The sequence below is a fragment of the Diabrotica undecimpunctata genome, chromosome 10, assembly GCF_040954645.1.
Source record: "Diabrotica undecimpunctata isolate CICGRU chromosome 10, icDiaUnde3, whole genome shotgun sequence".
NCBI lineage: Eukaryota > Metazoa > Arthropoda > Insecta > Coleoptera > Chrysomelidae > Diabrotica > Diabrotica undecimpunctata.
In genome coordinates, this window is record NC_092812.1 from 80,682,087 (window position 1) to 80,710,046 (window position 27,960).

The window sequence follows — 27,960 nt, forward strand, 5'->3', positions numbered from 1 at the left end:
GTCGCCCATATTAGTTCGATAGGGTTTAGGTCAGGATGGTAAGGAGGTAAACGTAAAGGAATATGGCCATGCGCACGTAGAATTTCGTCGAATTTGTATTTTACATGATGAGGTTTATGATATTTAATTATTTCATACAGTTCAGGTTTTAAAGCACTAGGTGTAAATGAAATATTTTTCTGCATTAACCATTCTATCATTTGATTTTTGTTTGAGTTTGATGTAGGCGCCCGCTCCAACTGAATGCTGTGATAAGGTGCGTTATCAAAAACTAATACCGAGTTAGCAGGTAAATTAGGTAATAAATGTTCTTGTAACCACTTTCCATAGTTGTCTGAATTCATTTCAGAGTGGTAATCCCCTAATTTTGAACCTCATTTAAAGATTAATAACCCATTTTTTATGAATCCCATATCCCCACCGGCATGCACTATTATTAGTCGTTGACCTTTGGAAATATTTGAAAATAACCCCTTGGTTGATTCGTCAGTCCAGTTCTTTGAAGAAGTATGACCGCTGTGTAAGTAGGTCTCGTCAACATACACGATTGGCCTATTTTGACTCCGAAAATATTTGATTTGCCTCAGATATTTTATTCTCAAAGCTCTTATTGCACTTTTTTCTACAAGCACTTTTCGGTTGTTTTCGGTTTTCCTCCAACGAAATTGCATTTTGCGTAGAAGTCGCCTTAAAGATGTTTGTGAAATTGTGATATCCAAATCGTTGTGAATTTTTTGTTTTAATTTTTTTACCGTAACCCGACATTTTTCTGTTTTATAAAAATCGTAAATTATTCTGCGAATGTCGCTTATTTGGTATTCCGGCAAATCTATGATTGATCTACTGACTCGTTTTTTGCCTGGACTGGAAAAATGGACTCTGAGAACATTTTGCCTGGCTTGTTATTCTTTCGATTGTTCTGATGGAAATGCCTGTAAAAGAATTAGTAACTATAGTGATTTATTTTATCTAGGATGTAGGTGTATAAAAATGTCTATATTTACTGCCATATCGAAAGACAGTACACAATATATTACACTAGTCCTAACTAATTTAACGCCCGCTTTCATAATCAGTCATTAGGAGAAAGTCATGAATTTAATGGGTTTTAAATACCAAATTTTAAATACTGAGAAATATTTGACCTGTTTTGCTATTTAACTGTATTATACAAATACTTATGTCATTAGCAAGTAATATTTTTTTGAATTTGACGTAATCTATTAATGTCTTTTTAATCGTAAACAAATTATACAGGTCGAGGTAATGGATTTCGGGAACAGCTATGACCTTGAACATTTCACATAAACTTGTGTACTAAATAGGCGTAATGCATAGCTCTTGTCAAAATCCAATACATTAATAATATAATTACATATCTTCGATTCTAAAATATTGTAAAAGACTTTAAACCTTCGACGGTAATCCATAAATATTATAGCATTATAAAATTATTAAAGGTAAAAAAAAATTAAAGGTAAATTTGAATTACTCCTCCTGGTTTAAAAACAAGCCATAGGTTTGTCAACAAATCATAGGTTTGTTTGTTTGTCATAGGTTTTTTTTCATAGGTAAAAGAGGGCATTGAAAATACTGTACGAAAAGGGAAACCCGAAATTTTGCAAATATACATGTATCATATTGTAGCTTGCTGTGAGGTGTGTAATCAGCAAAAAACCTAAGAAACTATCCACGTGATTAATTTTTCTGTATTTTATGTGTAATAGAATTGTGCTGAACTCTGGATCATTTTTTGTAAAATAACGAATAATTTAAATTTTTTGTAAGTGTGGTAAGCTGTCAACATTATTATGTATGTCAAATATTCACCTATTTTTGATCTATTTTAATTTAATACAAGGTAGACATAAACAAACAAAATATTTCCACCAGTGGGAAGAAAATGCCTTATAAATAGAAATAGAACTATTGTGTTTTAAAAATAATATATAATTAAAATGAAATAAAAATATAGAGTTATTTTTGGTCCAAATAGACCACCGTAGTGCGGTTTTGTTATTATTTAGAAGTCGTCTAATTAAAATTAATTTATTGTAAGTACAAACTTACCTGTTGCTTTAGCTGTATTTTCTTTCACAGTTTTTAGGGTCTCTGCTTCGAGTTTAATATTTTTGAAATAATTAAACACATTAAATATAATCTCCCGAGATTGTCCACTGATAACAGAATTATTCTTTCTACTATTTTTCAACGCCATCGTTAGAAATTGTCACAAATACACTTAACTATCCGAAATAATAAGAAGTCTGAAAAATAATAGCTGCAAATCACTTAAGTGTTACGCACCTGATAACTGGGAGGATACTAAAGACCACCACCTAAGCCACTAAGCAATTTTGGGTTTGTGTTTAAATATTAAAAAACAAGTAAGTTAAAATTTAAATATATAAACAGAACACGTTGGTTTTTTACTACTTACATAAAAAGTTGTTAAAAACATTGTATGGCCACATAAAACATTGGAAGGACATCCGTATTAAAAAACTATCCTCATGGTATTTATAAAGGTAAATGCAATAGACTGTTAATTTGTTGATTAATAAAAACTGAAAATGGGGGCATCTTACATGACCTTCTGTAGCTGGTGAGGTTTTATCGACTTACTGTCAACGCCACTTAAGTTGGCGAGGCGCACAAACCCAAAATTGAAGTCCGCTTGGGGTGGATTAGGTGGTTGTCATCAGTCTCCTCCCAGTAGTCAGGTGCGTAACACAAAAGTGAAGTGCGGCTGTTATTTTTCAGATTTCTTATTATTTTGGATAGTTAAGTGTGTTTGTGGCAGTTTCTTTAAATTATGGCTTTAGAAAGTAATAGAAAGACTAATTCTGTTATTAATGGATAATCTCGTGAGATCATAATTATATAATGTGTTATTATTTCAAAAATTTTAAGCTTGAAACAGATTCCTTGAAAACTGTGAAAGAAACAACAGCTAAAGCAACAGGTAAGTTTGTACAATAAACTAATTTTAATTCGCTATCAAATGAACTGAAAATAATCGAGAGTTTTTAACTTTGCCTTTATATTTTATTAGTCATATCTGCCCAATTCATTTTTTTTTAGTTGTATAACGTACTTTTGTAATTTGTATCATATGGCATTTTTCTTTTTCATGTGCAGTACTCGATTATCGAGCGTTGGCTATCAAATTGGCTATAGTAATTTTGTTGACGGCAGCTCGTAAAAGGGATGCAGAGGATCTGTTAAACCATTCTCTTAAGAACCCTTAAGCTAGCGGGGACACATGAGCGGAATCCAATTTAACCTACGTAATATTTTTTCACCCATTTTTCACTAATTTATTACCACCCTAATAATTTTTCACCACCAAACCAACCTTAAGGGGAGCGATTCTGCTGGCTTAAGATTCAAGCTAGCAGAATTCAAAAAAGAAACTTTTTGTTGATGGCATATTTTTTCACCCATTTTTCACTAATTTATTACCACCCTAATAATTTTTCACCACCAAACCCCCCTTAATGGGAGCGATTCTGCTGGCTTAAGGTTCAAGCTAGCAGAATTAAAAAAAAAACTTTTTGTTGGTGGCATATTTTTTCACCAATTTTTCACTAATTTATTACCACCCTAATAATTTTTCACGACCAAACCCCCCTTAATGGGAGCGATTCTGCTGGCTTAAGGTTCAAGCTAGCAGAATTAAAAAAAAAAAACATTTTGTTGATGACATATTTTTTCACCCATTTTTCACAAATTTATTACCACCCTAATAATTTTTCACCACCAAACCACCCTTAATGGGAGCGGTTCTTCTGGCTTAAGGTTCAAGATGGCAGAATTAAAAAAAAAACATTTTGTTGGTGGCATATTTTTTCACCCATTTTTCACTAATTTATTACCAGCCTAATATTGTTTCACCATTAAACCACCCTTAAGGGGAGCCATTCTGCCGGCTTGCGGTTCAAGCTAGCAGAATTAAAAAAACATATTTATAATATACCACAGTGTTTTGCTAGGTTTTTACTAATTTATTACCACCCTAGTAATTTTTCACATCTAAACTACCCCTTGTGATAAGTCAATAATTCTGTTAGGTTATAATTTAACGTGAAAATAATCTTTTTTTACAATTTCACTATCCTCTACTTATAACTGACATAAAAAAGTATTTTTACCCTGATAAGTTTCCATCTCTAAACCAATCTTATTTGGAAACGTTCCTGCTAGCTTAATATTCGAGCCAGCGTAATTTAAAAAAATTATTTATGATATACCACAGTGTTTTGCTAAGTTTTTACGAATTTATTACCAACTTAGTCATTTTTTATCCCTCGACTAACCCTTAGTGAAAGTCAATAGTTCTGCTACGTTTAAATTAAATGTGAAAAAGTTTTGTTTTATAATTTTACTAAATACTATTTATAAATAAAATAAGAAACTCTCTGGTTTGTTTTTACTAAATGTTAACCAACTTCACCAATTCCACCATCTACACATTTACGCTGGTTGAATGCAAAGCAAATCTTTTCTTCGGAAATATGAGATACTACAGTATTTTGCTGGATTTGTACTAATATATTACCATCCTAGTAATTTTTCACCCTTCAACTACCGTCTATGAGGAGTCAATAATTCTACTACGTCGGTTCACAATTTGTTGATAGCTCACTACAAGTTTAACCCTAATTAGAAAACTGAAATACAGAGAGGATAGGTAATACGATATAATAGTAAAAACCAACCTAAAACTGACGGTTTAAGACGTTTTCGACTAGCCCACCTCATATCTGAAGGAATACAATACCTTATAATCCTATTACGGGGGTATTTTGAATGGTTAGAGATAAACGACCAGTGTCGTAAAGTATATGATTGAAACATTTATTGGAACTAAATAAATATATTTTTTAAATTGTACTTATGTAAATTGTATTTTTTAATAAAACTTATTTATTTTATTCAAAAATAAAAAGTTTCTTGCCATTTGTAAAAGATACATTTATTTAATTAAGGAAAAAGGCGCCAAATGTCGCCTGGCAGAATTTCCAATGTGTTTTAAATGTATCCATTATTTTCGAATCCGGAGAAACCTAATAAATATTTTTGAAAAATTTAAACGCAGAATGAAAGATTACATTATTACTCAGGGCAGAAAGTCCCTGAAAACTTTTACAATACTTATTTTAATATGTTATGTAACAGGGGTGAAAAGAAAAGAGAAAATATAGTATAATTTTTAATTGAAAATATTGCATGCAAAAGAAACTTTTTATTTATTCTAAAAAATATTTCATTCTGCCTTTAAATTTTTCAAAAATGCTTTTTAGTTTTCTCAGGATTTAAAAAAAAAATGGATACGTTTAAAACACATTGAACATTTTGACATGCGACATTTTGCGCCTTTCCCCTTTAATACCTTACGATTACAACTACTATTACTTACCTTACATAATTACGTTTAGAAAACTATTCAAATTCAAAATAAATAGGATCAACTTCGGAATCCGAGTCGTCTTGAGGGTTGATAATTAGGTTAATAATCTCTACGGTCGCATCAATTATGTTATCAAGATCCCACATTTTTGGTTCTTCTTCTATTACATGTCTTACTGCATCTTTCCAGTTTTGTTTTGTAATATGTTATAAAGACTCGTATAACAATTCACGTACAGCTTGTATTTTATATGACGTATTTTTTCTAGCCACATAACTTTTTATTTGTGCCCAAATGAGTTCAATTGGATTTATTTCGCAGTTGTAGGGTGGAAGTCTAAAGACTGTGATGTTTCGCCTTTCCGCCATTTTGTCAACTACGTATTTCTTGAACTTAGATTTGTGTTGCCGGGCAATTTTTAAAAGTTCTGCTTTTACCATTCCATCTTCGTAAGGCAGATACTTATTCCGCAGCCAGTCAAGAATATCCTGTTTCTTCCACGCATTCGTTAGAAGTCTTTCTACTAGTCGTGAATGATAAGGTGCATTATCTAATACTATAATTGAATTTGGTGGTATGTGTTCATGTATAGGTATATGGAATAAAAAATCACTCACGCACTGCATATAATTCGCAAAAGAAATATTCGAGACGCTAATTACTGCCGTAGACGCGGAAACACCGACGAGCCGTAAATTACATGCGATCAAAAACGTACTAAACAAAAAAATTGTTTTCGTTCGTAATAACTTCACCCTTTCAAGTTAAGTTTCGAATATAATTATTTATATTATCAAAAATCTGGGGAATTCCATCTTAATTATCTTGCAACGAATAGTACCTTCGGATATAAATTCCAGGTTTTCTAGTAAAGTGATTAAACGCGAAGATTAGTATTGAAATATCCAAAGAGATAAGGTATTCTCATTTACAAAATTATTAATGGTTAAATTCTTATATTTATTAATATAATATAATAACCAACAGTAGTCGTGAAAGATTTAATTGTTTTTTTGCTAAATATATTAGTATTAAAATATTATCAATATTATATATAACAGTATTAAAACATTATATTATTATTTAATGAATAAACACCTTAGGAACGCCTATGATTTACGACCTTTTTATGAGTTTGAGGCATATTTCGTGCTCTCAACAATTTGTGAACTAAGAATACGTTAAAATTTAAGGTGATAAAAAATATATTTTTATAATTTTACTGTATTCTACTTGTAATTGAAAATATAAATTGCTTGCCTGGTTTTTACTAAATTTGATCCACCCTTATAATTTTTGACCCCCTAAGCATCAGTTAATGGGAAACATTCAACAAGATACACATTGACGCTACGTGAATAAAAAATCTTTTTGAAAACACAAGAGTGCTCTGCTAGAATTTTAATGTATTTTTACCAGCCTAGTCATGTTTTTCTCAACTACCCTAATTGAAAAACATTTTCAAATGTTATTCTATACTAACTAATATTTATTTTTTCAATGTTTAAATATTAAAAATATGAAAACACTTTATTCCAAAAACTATAAATTTTACCTGTTTTAAAAAATTGACTCTGATTCGAGTCGTATTACATGGCTAAGCGAAATCGAATCATTAGTCCCTTTTATGAATATAAAATAACTGAAATCCAGTTGAGTTTTAGTAAATACAATGGAATTTTTATATTTCACAGAATAAATTACCAGGTAAGAAATATTCAAATTGAAATAATGTTATTACGTCTATTACATTGTTTATCTGATTGTAAAGGAGGGTAGTCGGGACCGTGCGCACCTATTGTTAAAAGATTTGTATTCATTAGGTAGATGAAAATTTGAAAAATAATTTAGGTATTTAATATTTTAATATTATTTACATAAGAAGAATATTAACGATTGGTCAAAACATAATTTTTAAATTAGGTGTATAACATAAAGAATTTATATTGGAAAACATTTTAGGATATAAATATTTTAAGTAGGTATATTGAAATGAGACCGAAATTACCGGTTGGTCAGAACAGCTGATATAGATTATTTGCGTAGTAAAATAAATTTATATTAGCAGCATTTTAAAAATTTAAAGATATTTGTATTTTAATTCTTTGTCGATTTTTCATTCATTGTCAGTTGAATATAGGTAAAAATTAAAGGTTATTACAAAAAAATATTAACTTATTTATTTTGTTTATGGAAATGTTTGAAAGAATCGCCCACGGAGAGATCTGGTTTCTCGGCACAATCCACACACTCATAAATTGGGTTTTTTTCTTATTTTCAGGATAGGACATACTCTGCACCTTTTCGTTTTCGTTTCGCGTTTGTCCGATTTATTAGCAATTATTTATAGGTAAATATTCGCGTGCGATATTCCGTCTTTCTTTGCTTTTTTATAAATTAATTTTAGAATTAATTAATTAATTAATTCTAACCTTGATATCGTCTTTTATGTCTTTTGTTTAGTATATTGTTTAAAACTAAGTCTAACTTTCCACGGTACCATCGATTCATCTAGCGATAATTCTTTTACTGGATAACGCAGAGCAGTTAAAAAGTCTATAACTGTTCTTATTCTATAAAACCGATCTTCAGGAATAACATTCGGCCCCATTGGATTATGGATGAAGATTAAGCACCTTAAAATTATAAGAGAAAGATCTCTTTCGATGTTCTGCAAAAAAGATTTTAAGTTGAATAGTTTTTTAACAAAATTTTACAACTTAAAAAGGGATCATTCCCGTGAGTTGGCTGTATATCATATAGTTAAAAAACTCGAACATTGAAGTAAAACACTGTTGTGATTGGTATATTTAATTAAATTTTAAAAATCCTAAAGGATTAAGTTCAAAACGTTTTCGGACTTATCAGTCCATCTTCAGTGAAATTTGTAGTATTTTAGTAAGTAATTAATAAGTAATAGGTAAGTAGTAATGTGTTTTTCACACACACACACACACTCGCACACACACACACCGTGTAAATGTATTGAAGTATTTTTGAAAAAACAAATTTATTTAATTTTTGTTAAAGGGGTAGTAACGGGTGAAAAATTACTAAAGTTGTAATAAATTCGTAAAAACCTAGCAGAACACTGTGGTATATCATAAATTTTTTTTAAATTCTGCTAGCTTGAACCGTAAGCCAGCAGAATCGCTCCCCTTAAGAGTGGTTTGATGGTAAAAAAATATTAGGGTGGTAATAAATTAGTGAAAAATGCGTGAAAAAATATGCCATCAACAAAAAGTTTTTTTTTGAATTCTGCTAGCTTAAACCTTAAGCCAGCAGAATCGCTCCCATTAAGGGTGGTTTGGTGGTGAAAAATTATTAGGGTGGTAATAAATTAGTGAAAAATTAGTGAAAAAATATGCCATCAACAAAAAGTTTTTTTTCTGAATTCTGCTAGCTTGAACCTTAAGCCAGCAGAATCATTCCCATTAAGGGTGGTTTGGTGGTGAAAAAATATTAGGGTGGTAATAAATTAGTGAAAAATGGGTGAAAAAATATGCCATTAACAAAAAGGTTTTTTTTTGAATTCTGCTAGCTTAAACCTTAAGTCAGCAGAATCGCTCCCATTAAGGGTGGTTTGGTGGTGAAAAATTATTAGGGTGGTAATAAATTAGTGAAAAATTGGTGAAAAAATATGCAATCAACAAAAAGTTTTTTTTTGAATTCTGCTAGCTTGAACCTTAAGCCAGCAGAATCGCTCCCCTTAAGGTTCGTTTGGTGGTGAAAAATTATTAGGGTGGTAATAAATTAGTGAAAAATTGGTGAAAAAATATTACGTAGGTTAAATTGAATTCCGCTCTTGTATCCCCGCTAGCTTAAGGGACCTATTCTCTTAGGTTTCTAAGCCATGACGTTCTTCTTCGACCTGTCCACTCTTCTTCCGTCTACCTTGCCTTGTATTATTAAGTGGAGTATATTATATCTCTCTGGGTATCGCATAACATGACCAAAATATTCAAGTTTGCAACGGCATAGCTTTTTAAATAAATATATTTTAAAAATTTTGTGAAATTATAATTATTGTATGTACATCGGTCTTACTCTCGATAATTTAAAGACATTTTTTAACATACTTAAATTATTACACCTATTAGCACATGAATATATTGTGTACTGTCTTATGGTATGCCAGTAAATATAGACTTTTTTATACTTACATACTTGATAAAATGAATCATTGTAGTTATTTTTACAGGAATTTCCATCAGAAAAATCGAAAGGATAACAAGAGACGCAAAATGTTCTTTGAAAAATACCGACAGAGTCCAATTTGCCAGTCCAGGCAAAAAACGAGTAAGGAGATCAATCATAGATTTGACGGAATACCAAACAAGAGACATTCGCAGAATAATCTACGAATTTTATAAAACAGACAAATGTCGGGTTACGGTAAAAAAATTAAAACAAAAAATTCATAACGGTTTGGATATCACAATTTCACAGACATCTCTAAGGCGACTTCTACGCAAAATGTAATTTCGTTGGATGAGAACCGAAAACAACTGAAAATTACTTATAGAAAAAAGTTAAATACGAGCTTTGAGTATAAAATATCTCAGGCAAATCAAACATTTTCGTACTCAAAATAGGCCAATTGTGCATGTTGACGAGACTTACCTACACAGCGGTCATACTTTTTCGAAGAACTGGACTGACGAATCAACAAAGGGATTATTTTCTATAATTTCTAAAGGTCAACGACTAATAATAGTGAATGCACATAATTATGGAAAGTGGTACAAAAACGTTTAATACCTAATTGACCTAACTCGGTACTAGTTTTTGATAACGCATCTTATCATAGTATTCAGTTAGAGCGGGCGCCTACATCAAACTCAAAAAAAATTAAATGATAGAATGGTTAATACAGAAAAATATTCCATTTATACCCACCACTTTAAAACCGGAATTATATGAAACCATTAAATATCATAAACCTTGTCATGTAAAATACAAGTTCGACGAAATTTTACGCGAGCATGGCCATATTCCTTTGCGTTTACTTCCGTACCATCCTGACCTAAACCCGATTGAACTTATATGGGCTACAGTCAAAAATAATGTAAGCCAGAAAAACGTTACATTTAAATTAGCTGACGTACAAGAACTGGCTGAGGAAGAGTTCAATAAAATTGATGCAAATGAGTGGAGAAAATGATGTGACCATGTCATTAAGAAGGAAGATGAATACATGGATAGCAAAATAGTGGTTGATAACGCCATGGAAATAGTTCCTAATATTATAAATATTAACAGCGAATCTTCCAGTACAGAGTTTTCTTTTGATGATAAATATGAAGAAAATTAACCATTAGAAAATTATTTTCAGTTACTATTTTTTACACTTGATACTCCTTATAGTGTTATACTCAAACCAAAATATCAAAATTAAATAATTACTGTGTTACAATTATTTATGCAATACCCTCCATTTAATATGAAAGACAATATCGACGTAGTTTTATTTGTTAATTAAATACAGTCATAATTATTATTGTGTTGTATGTTAAATTAAAGAGATATTATAAACCAGTGGCTTTCTATGGTTAGAATTGAAATGTACCCCCATCCCATTTCACACAAATTATCTGCATTCAACAGTTTTATTCATCGTTTAGAAACTATCCCATTATCCAACATTAACTACAACCAAGAACTAAACATAATCAAACAGATTGCTTTCAATAATGGCTATAACCCTGATATCATCCATAAACTCATTTACAAAAAGAAACGTAAATTGCTTCAAAAATCAGCTTACCCTAACATTACTTCAGATTCCCCATCTTACTTCTCATTACCATTTCACTGCCCAACACTGTCCGAATCAATCAAAAACACTATCCTGAATTCTGTTGAAAATATTAAGATTCCTTTTAAAGTTAACAATAAATTGAGTAGATCATTATGCAATAGTAAGGACTCTATTGACTTCAGCAAACGCAGTGGAGTTTATAAACTTCAATGTTCTGACTGTGATGCCACTTATATTGGTAGAACTTGTAGATCTCTAGTAACCAGGGCCATTGAACATTCTAAGTTACAGAACACTTCTTCTTTTTCCCATCATCTTAAATATCACAATCACACAATCAAGGTACCAGATGATATTTCTCTTCTTCATAACATCCCAGGTAGAGATTATCTCAAACTTGACCTTTTTGAGGATTTGGAAATAGTCAAGGAAAAGAAAAATAGTCCCAATTGTGTTAATCGTCACACCATCATCAACAGAGACTTCGTCCCACTTCATCGACAATTATTCTCCTGATCTAACTTTCTTTCTTTTAACTACACATCCAGTTTTACTTACTTCTACATTTCTTTCTATTTTCCCATAGCTTAATATCACCCTATATAATCCGCCATACTTAACTTTATTCTTGTCACCATTAATACACTAACATCCCCCCTTTTCCAATATCCAATTTCCCATCCTCTCCAATAACTACCATCTAACTAATCACACAGGTTTTCTTTTAAATACTCATTTTACATCCATCGTAAAGTGTAGTCCATCCTACCTGGTTTTGGTATGAAGACCACACATTCCTTTTTCACTTCCTAGGAATATATCTCAGAGATAGATCACCATAGATAGAATTAGAACATTAAATATTGACTCAAATACCAAGATAAGGTAATAAAATTTCATTAGGAACAGCTTTACGCCTACTAATGGACTAACTGGTAGTACGATAATGTGATTGCCGCTCAAAAAAATACTATATATACGCTGAGATTTGTAGACAATGAACTAGTTACATAGGGAGAATTCGAAAACTTGAAATTAAAAGAAAGTTGATTGAACAATCGATAAATGATCTAGTCTTGTCATAAATATTGATACAATGTATTAAACTAAAAAAAATTAAAACTATTAAGTTAATATAAAAAATATTAAATAGAAAATAGCAAATTGGTAAGTATTGAATGGATATAATTATTATTAAATAAATTAATTAGTTTATTTATTACAATTATATTTAGACGGATTATAAGTTTAAAAGAAACATGTTATGAATGTATAAAAAATGAAATAAAATTGGAAATCATAAAAAGACATTGGGTATTGGTTAAATATTGAATATAACTTACCACAGAGAAGATTTAATATAATAAATAAATTTTCAATCCAAGCATACCTTTTTATAGATAAACGATATTTAAAAAAATATGCCACCACAGAATTGTGGCAATGCCAGAAAAGTGTGACATGACGGAGCAGAGTTACCAACTGATAGATTTACTGACTATTAAATAAAGGCATAAAAAATTATATGTTTCATGTATGTGACATACAAATAACTGCCTGTATGGCAAACTGCCGAAGCCATATAAAAAAAATACATACAAATAAAATCTTTACGACCATCACACTTAAAAGATTAACAAACAAGATTGCATTTCGAGCTGGTCAAGTAGGCTTTAGACCAGAATCCTCCTGCATAGAGCACATTAATACTGTAAGGGTAATAATGCAACAATCGGTTAAATAGAACACACCCCTATACATGGTTTTTGTTGACTTCGAGCGTGCCTTTGACAGCTTATCTCGTGCTGCTTTATGGAAAATTTTAGAGCTACGAAACATCTCGCATAAAATAATTTCCATTTCCATTATATAAAGTTACTGAACACTGAGGTCAAATGGAGCGTGACACACAATGGAGTTAACAGCGACGAATTTGACATACTTACTGAAGTCAGACAGGGATGCGTGTTTTCTCCGTTTTTTTAACATAGCAGTAGACTATGTTCTCTCCAAACTAGACTCCGACACAAGAGGGATACAGAGGACGTTAATCACACGCCTAAGCGATTTGAAATACGCCAACGATATCTGCCTGTTAGGACAAAGGTTCCAAGATGTGGCTAATCAATTGGAAACATTTTCCACTGAAGCCAAAAAAGTAGGTTTGAAAATAAATATTAGTTAAACCAAATCCTTGAGAATAAATGCAAGGAACAACACGCTATTTACTATCAACAACAAGCAGATTAAAAATGTGAAAAACTTTACGTATCTTGGAAGTGTCATAACAGAAAGTGGAGGTACAGAGGACGATATTCGTATGAGGATACGAAAAGCTCAACAAGAATTCAGCATGCTCAACCCTGTTTGGAGATCTGACGAGTATACTACAAGGACAAAGTTCCGCATATTCCAGACGAATGTCATGTCTGTTCTACTCTACGGATGTGAAATCTGAAAAGTGACAAAAACCCTTACAGATAAACTGCAGGTCTTTATTAATAAATGTCTACGACGATTTGTTAGTATTTTCTGGCCTAACATCATCAGAAACGAAGATCTACTATACCTGACCGAACAAAAAAGGGTAGAACATCAAATAAAGTCCTGAAAGTGGAGTTGGATTGGTCACACACTCAAAAATAATTAAAGTATTGCAAAGATTGCCCTAAGGTGGAATCCCCAAGAAAGAAGAAAAAGAAATCACCCAGTACAAACTTGGAGAAGATTCATCATGGACAAGATAAGAGGTCAAGGAAAGTCTTGGAATGAGGTGAAGGCCTTAGCGCAAAATAGAACCCGGTGGCGAGTTTTCACTAAAGCTCTATGCTCCACTTGGGGGTTCAAGAACCTTAGAAAAAATAAGGATTACATAGAATATTTAGTTAATTGAAGAATTGAGGCCAACTATTTTTGAAATAAAAATAGTAAAATGAAAGACAATGTCAATAAATGAATAAAATCAAAAGAAATTAAAATAAAATAATTATTAAAAGAAAAATAACGTAATAAATATGAGACGTTTATAAAGTTACAAAATTGACATTTTATTTTACGCATATATTTTAATTAAATTTAGAGTTTGATATTATTGTTAAAGTTAAATAACAAAAAAATTTTTGCTATTTATTTATGGCAAACGTACTTATAAATGTTTAATTTTCTAAAATATAGGTAAAACATGGATATTCATGTTATTTCTCAATTTTTGTGCAAATAATATTAAAATAAGTAGTTTCTTAACATATTTGTGGTGTTTGTTCGGTTGCAATTAATTTAGGTCTGCTGGTGTCATATGGAAGACGGTCTAACAATATTAACTGTATTGGGATATGGTTAAACTTCATTTTAGCACAAGGTATGATAAAACTGCATGGTAAATTAGGTATTGTTGTAGTAATTTATGCAATTCTTTTATTAATTTACAGTTAGATTTGCTTTCAAAACAAATACTTTTTTATTTTTAAACGTTACGGTTTTTACATGTAGTGTTTTACTTCAAAATAAAATCTTTTACTAGTAAAGTGAAAAATGTCAAATAAAGTTTTTTAAATACAGCCGACTCGCGCTAATTCAAACCTGCGATAATTCGAATCTCTCTATAATTCAAAGTTATTACGAGTTCCCTACAAAATCTCGTTATATTTCGAACTAAATTAACACATTTTTGTGCACTTGGTAATTCGAACGAAAAAATCATTGCTATATAACAAAACTACGCGTTACTTCGAACTCATCGGCATTTTAAAGTTGCAGAGAGAAAGAGAGGGAAAGTACAGTTCAAACTTGTATCAACGCACTTTTGTTGTTGTTATGATTAATTTGACTACACACTTCTCACGAATTGGTTTGTTTAGTTATTAGTTACTGTTACTCTTTGGTATACAGATTAAAATCTTGTTAGTCATGAGCCCTAGAAAGTATAAATGTTTGACGATTGCTGAAAAGAAGAAGTTAATCCAAAAAGTAGAGGAAGGTGAGAAGAAAAGTGATGTTGCAAAAGAATTTAAGATTTCTCTGAGTACTCTCTCAACTGTAATAAAGCACAAGGAGAAAATTAATGCTGCTCAATTTGCTTGAGTACGGAAAGAACTACTAAATGTGAATTTCCTCGTCTGGAAGAAAGTCTGGTTATTTGGCTAAGACAGTGTAGAGCAACATGTTGAAGCAAAAAGCAAAAGACTTCGCGTCTACTCTAAGCATCAAGTGAAGAGTGGCTTACAAATTTCAAAAAGAGAAATCTAGTTGTGTTTAAAAAAGTTTGTGGGGAAAGTGGAAGTGTTGATGATGCAGTTTGCTTAGATTGGCACGATAAATTGAAGACCTTGATTGAAAACTATGATGTCCGCGATATTTTTAATACTGATGAAACTGGCCTATATATCAAATGTTTACCGGACGTAAGTTTACCGGACGTAACTTTAAAAGTAAGACGCTTACTTTTAAAGATGAAAAATGCCATGGGGGAAAACATTGTAAAGAGAGGTTAACAGTTTTACTTGCAGTAAATATGGACGGATCAGAAAAACTTACACCTTTAGTGAAATTGCGATGTTTCAAAGGTGTGAAATCGTTTCTTATGGATTATCGTGCTAACAAAAAAGCTTGGATGACGACAGAGCTTTTTAACAATTGGCTTTTAACAGTTAATGGGGACATTAAAAAGCAAAAAATTTTACTATTTTAAGCATTGCACTGTCCACAACAGTCCTTCTACATTTTAAAACGTGGAACTCTACTTCTTTCCGCCAAATACAACTTCAAAATTGCAACCATTGGACTAAGGGATCATCCATAATTTTAGGACATTCTATCGCAAAGAAATTGTTAAGCTCGTTTTAGAATCTCCTGACAAAGCTAACTGAAAATATCACGGTTTTGACAGCTATTTTACTGATTGACAAGACATGGAGAGGTATAACACCTCTAACAATTCTCAACTGCTTCAAAAAATCCGGTTTCTTACAAGAAGATCAGGAAAATCTTCCAATACTTATGCAACCAGCAATAGAACCATTAGTTGACATTAGCGGTGTGAGTGTTTCTGACTTTGTTGTCAGATTGTCTCATTAGATACCTTACAAACCTTGTGTATACAAAATGAAAGAGATGAAAAAGCATGTCAGGCACTTTTTTTCTTAAAAAAAGATTGATTAATGCACAATAAGAATACATACATGTATGTACACGAATGTACTTCTAAACTTTTTTCATTGTTATAGAATAGCAGTTAATAAATAATCATTGATCAACACTTAATAATTCGAAGTTTATTTTTTTTACAAATTTCGAATCATTTGATATTTCAAACACTCAATAATTCGTAATATTTTAAGAGTCTCTCGAGTTTCGTATTAACGAGAGTCGACTGTATAGAGTGAAGAAATGCGTTTTACAAAAATTAACTGTTTAAATTAATAAAGGCTTTTATCAAGTTGCGTATATTGCTGATAGCAGAACTGCTTGTATATTTTAGATAATCTACTCGTCAAACATGATGATCTATGTAATTACCTTAATGCTCATGATATCCATTTTTGACATAAGACTATTATTCATATCCCTATTTGTATTATTCTGTCACAAGTTTATTTATTTACCTTGTTATTGTCATTAACCTCTTGTACCTATTATTGTCTTCTCAAGTTCATATCCCTATTTGTATTATTCTGTAACAAGTTTATTTATTTTCCTTGTTATTGTCATTAACCTGTTGTACCTATTATTGTCTTCTCAAGTTCTTAGTTCATTTATCTGAAATCATACGGCTACAATAAAGTACTTTCTTGTTTCACAAATTCTTATCTCTTAAAGAAGGTAGTGCCATATCCCCGGACTGAGCCTGCAATGACCTGGTCGTCGGCATGTTCGAGAGCAACGTTATTCCTAGCCGTTTGTTATCCACTACGAACAGCAAAAGCCTAATGTCTGAATGTATACCTGCTGTCCAAGCTATCTAGTTCCTTAATATACTCATGGCCCAATAAAATGTCACAAGAATATCTCTTTCACTTATCTCGGCTGAATGAATGCCAAAGCAAGGTTTTGTCACCTTCGGTAAACCTGTGCTGGCTACCTTCAAAGGATATCAGAGGATATTTTCTCCTCCTTCTCACATAGATGCACTTTAAGTTATCTATTAATCGAAGTAGATTCTTTCGTCGTGAACAGTAAATATGGTGACCGCCAAAGAGAATTCTACGATTAAGGATTAAATAGGAGGAATAAAGTTGTGAGACTTTTAAATGACTCTGCTACATAAAATCTAGTCTATCTCACACTTTCACAAGTTCTTTAGTAGCTCTAAAACTTTTGGGTGAGAAGCTTCTTAATACTATCCCGGTCAATACTAAATATTACTCCAATCATAGGTTCCAGTCTGGCACTCTTCCAGTGGAGGCAGTGACGACGAGACCCGAGTTTCAAAGACCCCAGCTGTTCATTACCGTCTACACCTAAGTATTCCGGTACCCATACCAAATTGTTGAACTTGTTTGTACATAGTTATAGCTAGGGTCCCTTTGCATTCCAGAACTAGCTTGAAACTAACTCTGCTGTCAGAATGGCCTAAATTCAAGGCTGATAGAAATAGTCCTGCCAAGACAAGTCCTAATAACTATCTCGTAAAAATCTCAGCATGAAACGTTAATGCATACCAAACGAGAGCCTGGGCCTAGTTTTCGGTTCATTCACTTAACACGATCATAAAAATAAATCGATGAGCGGAATGACGGACTATGCTGTCCTGTATTATGAAAAGTATGGGATATTACTCTACGGCCTGCTTCCAAAAGTTACAATGACCAATAAAATATACATTCATTACTGTAACATTTAAAAATTTTGTTAAATAAATTTATTTTAAGTTCTTAATTTTTTATTAAAATGGTTTAAAAGGTTTATATATTCGGTAATGGTTACTTCTAAATGATCATATGCACCAAAACATACTTAATATTTTGTAAATGTTTGTTGCAAGAAATATTGTTTATTATTATTTTATAAAATATTTTAATACACTAATCAAAAAATATTTTCCTGGTTTTTACTTCATCATTCAATTCCATTTAGTTATCTTTTAACTTGAAACATTGTCCGTCGATAGCAGTATATAAGAATATCACAAATACTTTGAGGATGTAAACCACAATCGATGAGTGAAAAGTAACTAGAAAATAAATGATAAGTTTAAAATAAATTCAAAAAGTTGCATCAAAAAATACAATGCATTGACCTTTATTTTTGGACTCTTTTTTAAGAACTTCATAAATTAGTCCACTTTCGATATAGGTATAATCCTCTCAATTCAAAATATGTCTTATTTATTTCGGAAGCTTTTTCTTATACACCATGATGTTGCGCTTTCTGCGATCATTCACCAATGATGTATTGCCGCCTTTGACTTCCTGTTCATGATATCTATTTATGATACCTATTGCAGAATTCTGGACCAGATAGTAGAGATCCACTGGATCGGTACCATAAATTTTTGGAGTCACTTGGTAATCTTCAACATGTATTTGTCATCTGCTATCTAGTGCTTATGTTAGTATGCAAGGTATGGTTGACTGCTTCGGGTTAACTGTCGATTTTTAGTTTTAGATAAGTGATGGATTCAATCGTTGCTTGACGGAAGTTAATTGTAAAACATTTTTTTCTACACTTTCACAAAATATGTTACAACTGATTTTTACTACAGCTGTTTCGGCAGAGTGCCTTACTCAAGGGATGTATTTTTACTATGTGTACACTTTATAGTTGATAATTGAATAATTTGAACAGGGGAGAGTTGTTTATTTTAAGTTGATCGTTCAGATTTATATATTTATATTTTTTAATTTATTTATTTCTACAGAATATAATAAAGATAGCCTAAAGCCTTTATTTTAAATGGGGAGAAATTAAAATTGGTCGTTAAAAGAATGATTATTATCTATAATGTGAAGTGCGTACGTAGAATCTGTTTTTCTGTTTTTCGATTATTAAAAGCCCTTTTGTGTTGTGTTATACGTTTGTTAAAGGTTCTATCAGTTTGACCGTTGTAAGTTTTTGGGCGGTCACCACGTGTAAATTTGTATACCTCACTGTTTAAGTGAAATTTCTTTTGGCTCTTGTTGTTCTTAATAATTTTGTTTTGAAAGCTGGTATTATTGTTTTTTTATGTGTTTGGCTATTTTTGTTGATATCTTGCCTATATATGTAATCAAAGAAAAGGTACTGGGCTTTTTATCTAATGGTCTTTAGTCTTTCCATTTTTTTGAATCATTCTTTTAACGACCAATTTCAAATTCTCAACATTCAAAATAAAGGCCTTTAGCTACCTTTATTAAAATTTATGGAAATTAATAAACTAAAAAATATAGATATAGTTCTGAATGACCAACTTGGGACAAACACTCCTCTCCTCAACTTATTCAGTTAAAGGCTATAAAGTGTAAACACATAGTAAAAGTACATCACATGAGAAAGAAATCAAGTTCTCATTGAGAACGATTTGAACCTTTGGCGAGGTTGGACGTATTTAATTACCAGTCTAATCGCACCTAGTTTTTGTGCTTTTATTTATATCCACTTAATAATTAAAGTATTGTGTTATTATAAATAAAAATTAGTGAACTTATTGGAGAAAATCTGTAAGTAATTTTAATCTAATTAGATACTTACTTCACAACAAGTTCATATTGTTTATATTACCTGATGTTATTAACAAACGAAAATGGATGATGTTAATAGTCCAGGGCCGTCGAGGCTCCAAATGTTATTGACATCACATAAAACTTCTTCATATTCTGCAGCGTTAATTAATTCAACTCCAAAATTCCCATCCAAGAAACAAGCTATTTTATATAATGCTCTGGAAAATGCCAAACTGGAGGAATATCTACTTGCACTGGGAAAAATTATAGAACAAAGATATATTATTTTTTCATCACGAATTTCAAATCACCGTATTTGTATTTACCTAGCTAGTGAAGAATTAGTAGAAACTGTCATGAATGCTGACAACGGAAGAATAACCATCAATCAACAAATAATTTATGCTCGACGCTTAATTACACCAAATGAAAGATTACTAATCTCTAATGTTTGCCCTAGTGTTCCTCACACTTTCATAGAATCTGAACTTAAAAATTTAGGCCTCAATTTATTAACTCCAATTAATTTTTTACGAATAGGTACAACAAACCCAGAATATAGACATATACTGAGCTTTCGAAGACATACATTTATCTCTCCTTTAGAAGGTACATTAATTCCTCCCTCAATTGTCATAAACCACGAACAAACATCTTATCGTATTTTCTTATCTTTAGAAAAACAGATGTGTTACTATTGTAAACAATCTGACCATTTTGTAGCAAATTGTCCATCCTGTACAAATCCAAATCAAAACTTATCAACAACAGTGCCAACTACTACTATAAATACAGTAGTTAATACTCTTCCACATGACGTCCCGACCACATCAGCCTATTCAGCGAATACCTTATCCTTACAATCCTCGACTATACCTTCTTCATTAACTACACCAATATTAACTGCATCCCAAATATCACCCTCAACATCACTCCCAAGTTCTCAAACTACATGCACAGATACAAATATAACAACTACCCAATTATCAACAACACCTAATGTTTCACAACCTCATACATCAATCCCAAACTCTTCTTCAACACTAGCATGCCCTATCAATAGCATATCAATAGATACAACTGATACACTTGAAATAACTAATACACCTATTAAAGAAGTAAACACAGCTAAGCGCAGCCTTGATGAAATTTTATCCCCACCTTTACAAGAACCTAAAGAAAATTTCACAAAACCAATACAAAAACTTAAAAAATCCAAAACTATTGATAATTCTGAGACTATTGCTAACAGTATGGAACCCGTAAAAGATTTTATTACTAATAAACTTATAACACCGATATTAAATTTTGAACAACTAACTGATTTTTTTTGAAAATGCTTTAGGATCTCCAGATAAATTGAGTCTATCTAAAACTTATACAGAAGACACGTTAGGCTTACTTAATCTGTTAAAAGAGATTTATCCTCACATTATATCAAAAAAAATGAAATCGCGATGTACTAAAATAATTAATTCAATTACTCGACAACTAAAACCTCAGCTCGATAGCGACTCCTCCATAGAACCTTCTACATAAGCTCACGTTCAAGTCTATTTTACAGTGGAATTTGAACGGTTATTATACCCGTTTAGAAATGTTACAATTAATAATTGCTCAAAATTCACCTTCTATAATTTGTCTACAAGAAACTCATTTTAAAAATAACAAAATTCATAATTTGAGAAATTATACAAGCGTATCTAAAATTAGGCAAAATCAAGAACATGCCAGTGGTGGAGTTTCAATTTTTATCGAGAATTCCTATGAATATTGCAGTATTCCTCTAATATCAAATCTAGAGGCTGTAGCGGTGTGCTTAGTAGGTCCACTAAAAGTTAACATCTGCAGTCTTTACATCGCACCTAATTCTGATCCAAGTATAGCAGATATTTCTAATCTTTTATGTCAGATTCCTACACCTCGAATTATACTGGGAGATTTTAATGCACATAATTCATTATGGGGCTCAAAAAAATTGACAAAAATGGGAAGAAAAATAGAAAATATCCTAAATAATCTTAATTTAAATCTACTTAATGACGGCAGGAATACTCGATATAATGCTGCAACAGGAGAGTTTTCAGCAATTGATTTGTCAATTTGTGAACCAAACTTGCAACCTAGTTTATCGTGGGACACTTTACCTGATCTATATGGAAGTGATCACTTTTCCATCTTAGTTAACAATCTGTTGTACCATAAGCACAATACACACATCACCAAATGGTCCTTAAATAAAGCCAACTGGACACTGTTCTCAACATTGATCTCTTCATCAGCTATGAATCTTAGAAAAATGTTAGACTCAGAACAAGATATTGACGAAAAAACATTATTTTTCAATGAAGTCATCATTGATGCAGCGAATAAATCCATTGGAAAAACAGCTTTTCATCCAAAACATTCACCTGTAGCGTGGTGGAACGATGCGTGCAAACAGGCAATAAGGGAATCTAAATCGGCTTTTAATAGATATAAACGATATAAAACTACTGAAAATCATTTAGAATTTAAAAGAATAAGAGCTAAATGTAGATTTATTATTAAAAAAAGCAAGCAAGAGTCATGGCAAAAGTTTGTTTCAGAAATCAATAGATCTACTCCAATTGGTCAAATCTGGAACATGATTAGAAGTATATCTGGAAAAAATTCACAACACTCTATAAAGTACTTAATAAAAGACAATCAGACATTTACGTCCGAATGCAATATATCTGAAATAATGGCAAATCAATATTGTACCGCTTCTAGTGATGAAAACTATTCAGTAGAATTCTTAAATAAAAAACGATTTGAAGAAAATAAAGGAATACCAATAATCAATGACACTTCACCAATAAACAATCCTATAAGCTTGACTGAACTTATTGAAACTCTTAACTTCGTTAGAAATACTAGTCCAGGACCAGGTAATATACCTGTGCTTTTTCTACAGAACCTACCACTAGTAGGCCAAGAACTATTATTGCAACTATTCAATTTTATATGGATCAATAAGGTATTCCCACACATATGGCACTCATCAATCATAGTTCCAATACACAAACCAGGTAAACCTAAATTTGAAGCAGAATCCTATAGACCAATCTCTCTCACGAATGCAATGTGAAAGTTGCTAGAAAAGATCATTGTTAATCGACTCATGTGGTATATTGAACATAAACATCTTATTATACCCGAACAAAGTGGATTTAGGAAAAATAGATCAACATTAGATAACTTAATATCATTGGAATCAGAAATTCATGAAGCATTTATATGTAATCAAGAATGTTTAGCCATATTCTTTGATGTAAAAAAGGCTTTTGATACAGTATGGCGCTACGATATTTTAACCACAATCCACAATTGGAAGATTCACGGTAACATGTTTGCTTTTATTTCAAACTTTCTACGGGAACGATATTTCCAAGTTCGAATCAATAACCATTTGTCTGAATCTAAATTACAGAAAAATGGAATTCCACAGGGCTCGAATCTAAGCGTAGCACTATTTTTAATTGCTATTAACAATGTTGTGTCGGACTGCAATCGCACAATTAAAACTTTTTTGTATGCTGATGATCTGGTAATTCTAGCAAGAAATAAAAACATATTATCGGCTCATAATCGTATTTCTGCAGCTCTTAAGTCGATAGAATCGTGGTCTAACAATATTGGGCTCCAGTTCTCCAACACAAAAACAAAAGCTATACATTTTTCACGAAAATCAAATCCACAAAAGCTCCCAAATCTATTTTTAAACAATTCTCCTATAGAATATACAAAAGAAATAAAATTCCTAGGGATGCAACTGGACTCAAAATTAAGTTGGACAAGTCATATACACTCGCTAAGAGTATCGTGCCAAGCTGGACTAAACATTATGAAATCTGTGTCACATAAAAATTGGGGAGCAGATTTTCCAACTCTAATAAATTTATATAGAGCTTTAATTAGATCAAAACTGGACTACGGATGTGTTGTGTATAACACCGCAAACCAAGCATTGCTTAAAACTTTGGATACTCTTCAGAGTTCAGCCGTTAGACTTGCTCTAGGAGCATCTTGCACCAGTCCTGTGGACAGTCTACTCTGTGAAGCTGGAGAGCCACTCTTAAACCTAAGAAGAAAATACTTAACTCTATCGTATGTCTCGAGTATAAAATCTAACCCAAAAAATCCAGCTCTTCATCATGCTGTTGCGAACAGGTTCCAGGAGGTCTATCGAAAAATAAATAGGGGTCCTGTACCTTTCTATGAACGAGCTAATAGATACTTATTCGATTTTAATATTGAACTACCTCCCATTTATCCTATCTGTGAAATAAATTTATGTTTTCCTTAGGTTGTTCCCTCTCCGCTTTGTAACCTTAAACTTACAGCATATAACAAAAATACCGTGATACCAAATTTTTTTAAAACTCACTTTCTCCATGTTCTCACACAGTACAAAAATTACCATTTTATATACACAGACGCATCTAAGACCATAAATGGAGTAGGAGCATGCTTTGTGACATCCCATGAACATTCCATCTATAAATTGTCTCCTAAGACAAGTATTTTTACAGCAGAACTATTTGCCAGCAATAAGGCCCTAACCTATATTCTAGAAAAAAAACTTCCCAAATCTCTTATAATATCTGATTCACTTAGTTGTCTGACATCAATTTCTCAGATTTATCCCTCTCATCCAACATTGCAGCAGATTAAGTTAATTTTATACCGTATATACCAAAACAATTTGACAGTAGAGTTCCTCTGGGTACCGTCACACGTTGGAATAGATGGTAACGAAAAGGCAGATAGTCTAGCTAGGTCCGCAGTAACCAATACAACCGCATCAGTGGAAAATCTAACGGTGCATTTGGATTTAAAACCTTACTTAAAATCAAAATTGTACGATGTTTGACAAAACCAATGGAATAGAAGCACCACTAAATTGATAGAAATAAAATCTTCCGTCCTTCCATGGAACTCCTGGCCTTCAAAGCGACAACATCAAGTCCTATTAACACGTCTCAGATTAGGACACACTTCTACTACACATGAATACTTGTTGAAGAAAGAAGAGGAACCAGTGTGTTTTGTTTGTGAATGTAAAGTGACAGTGAAGCACATTTTGATTGAGTGTCCAATATACTCAGTGGAAAGACTATATCATCATTTTCCAAAAACATTAAAAGAACTTTTAGGAGAATCTAAATACGTAGCTGACTTGATAGAATTCTTGAAAACTATAAACCTTTTCAATAAAATTTAATACAATACATTAATAATTAAAATATATATTGTATACATTATTATGTAATTGATATTTTGTATATGCCTATGTATGTCTTTATCACTTTTGTATTTTTCTTATGCTAATAACCCTAAGTGGTTGAAGCAAAATAAATAAAAAAAAAAAGTTCTCATTGTTTTATCATTAAATTTAGTTTTGGCATCAAGGTCCCTTGACTGGCACATTTCCAGTAAGAAAGCCTGGTATGCTCCTGAGTTGGTCCTTGCTTATTTTCTTCAGAAATTCACCCCTTATATGCATGTGTATAGCCAATATATATTTTGCTATATACTTGACCAGGTATACTTATCAACTGGGAGTTATGTTATGTTCGGATCCAATATATCTGATTGCGGATAGTGCTTTTGGTTCTCCTAAGGTCGGCCATGGACCGAAATATTTTATCTAATCCTGTTTTAGCACGTTCATTAGTTCTTGTATTGCCATATATTCCTCGATGTCTTAGTACCCATATTAGTGTGACACTGTTCTCGGACTTTCCACACTAGCCTAAAGACTATCTTAGACCTTAGCAGCCCTGAGGGCTGCTTAACTATTTGTGCTCTTATCGATTTCTGTTGTACACTGCAAGATTAAATCAATCTCTGCCTAAAATATAGAGTTACTTACTCCAAGATAGAGTCTTAGATATCCTGGTGTGGTTACTTTCACCCAGATCCGGTATTCCCTCCTGAATTTGATTTCGCATTACTGCATTCGTTTTTACTTTGCTGTTTGCTTCTGGACATCCGCTTCAGCTCTTATGTAGTATTGATATTATGCAACTGAATTGGGGTCGTTTTGCCAAGCGATGTACAAATTACGTTTGTTATCTATGTTTCTGAACATTCTGAACATATTCTGTTATCATTTTCATTTAATTATTCCTGTTTTCTTTTAATATATCCAACAGTTTCTTTAGCAGATGAGAGTATTGCTGACTTAAACTTTGACCAATGCTCCTCAATGTCGTCAAAATATATATCAATGAGCTTGGCAGTCAGTATTTCCTTCAATTTTGTCAACTTTTCGTTGTGCGTAAGTCCAGCAGTGTTAGTTTATTTCTTACTTATTTATTTACCAATTAAAAAGACGATTACGTCTTATCATGAAGATGTGAAGAGCCATGATATACCGCACTAGTCGGTAGTCAGTCCAACACTGATCCGTACTGGTTAAAGCACTTGTTAGTAGACATAAGCATTGAAATCTCCCAATATAATGAGTTTGTCTGCTTGGGAAGAAGTCTGTCCAGTTGAGATTAAAGGCACTCTTTCTTCTCATCGTACGTCTAAATATAAAGTGCATGCGTATGTACTAACTACGGTTGCTCATTGTTTATTTACCAGCTTAAGGCGGAGTGTCATAAGCCTTTAATTTATTCCAGAAGGAATTTAAAGATAGTCGATGAGGTCGTTTTTTATAACAAAGCTTAAGCCGTGTATTTGGGTTTTATTTTTTGCTTTTTCCTTCCAAAAGAAAGCATAGTCACCGCCATGTTCTTTAAGGTGACCTTCTTCTACTTTTATGGTTTCACTCAGCGCAGCAATATCGATATTAATTTTTTTCAGTTCACGAGCTATTATTATTATTTCTCGTTGTTGCTTATAAATTCTGTCTCATAGCAAAAGTTCATAAAACTCTTTAAATTTTCACCTCAAAGTAGTGTTGCATCTGGACACTGTTATCCAGCCGGACTGTGACTAGCGAAAGTACTTTTTGCAAACATTTACTTTACTACTTTATAAAAACTTATTGAAACTGATATCAGTTTATTTAAATACAAGTTCTCTTTTTATAAATATAAAAATATACGGAACATTCCATTTATAAAAAGGTATTTTTGACGTCAGTATTTAAAGGTGATCGATGCTGTATATGTCTTGTATCATAAGAAAAATTCAAATTAAAAGTAAAATCCGACCTATGCGAAGAATTTCTTCACAAATGATATTGGGAATATTTCCGACTTTTTTCCTTTTTTGTATGTATTTTATGCTTATCTTTTACTTGCAACATGCATTTAGATTCATTGTATATTTGGAATTTATTGCTATTGATTTGGTATGTAAACATAATTTATTCACGTAGTTTAAAAGCTTAAACTCTTTTTAATCTAAAATACACATTTTATTATCGATCTAAATTTAAAAATGACACCTTCAGACCTACATTAAATTACTGGGCTCCGGCCTCTCGACGCATTTGGGCCGATTGACAGTTATTCGATGGTACTTGCAGCTGGACTACAAGGACCTCAAGCTCCTCATGAACAACGAACCAGCCGATAGACGCCGAGAACCGAAGAAGAAGCAAAATACTTCCTAGTGGTCACTAACCAGTGTCAAAGACAAATGGAAAGTGGCACTTCGACAAAATCCATGAAAAGTCTGATTAGCCTTTACATTATTAGTCATCTGTAGCTAGTGATTTTGTAAATTGGTAGACGGTGTTAAACAACTGAAGTTTCCGAATTCAATTAAATGGAAAAAATATTAGCTAATATTATTATATATTAATCTATTTATCTGATGTTGAATTAAAGCTATTTTAAAGTTATGACCCTATATATTACGATTTATTAAACGTATAAAATTTATTATAAACAAATTTTATCCACATAAAAAGATTTCAGTTATTTTCGTTTACTATATGTACCTAATGTTTGATATATCTTCCCAATTTACAAAGAGAATAAATAAATAAATCTTAGGCACGTTAAACTATACTTCTTAAATTACAAATTGCCATTTAGTTTTCTATCTTCGCCAATTTATTCCAACATAAATGCAACTGCTAACTTTAAAAATGTAACCAATAAATTATCAACTGCGATATTTGTTGAATAAGGAATTTATTCAACATTTTGTATATGGAATAT

The 27,960-nt window shown here is 31.9% G+C and overlaps 1 protein-coding gene across 1 annotated transcript in view; it reads left to right on the forward strand.

Annotated features, from left to right (window-relative positions):
- The window catches only part of LOC140452194 (multiple C2 and transmembrane domain-containing protein-like), a 46,654-nt gene extending 19,004 nt beyond the window's left edge, over positions 1-27,650 (forward strand). Inside the window, exon 5 of the mRNA XM_072546297.1 lies at positions 27,321-27,650. Within this exon, the coding sequence (XP_072402398.1) occupies positions 27,321-27,407 (87 nt within the window). The 3' untranslated portion in view covers positions 27,408-27,650. The remainder of the gene's footprint in view (positions 1-27,320) is intronic.
- The last annotated feature ends 310 nt before the right edge of the window (positions 27,651-27,960 follow it).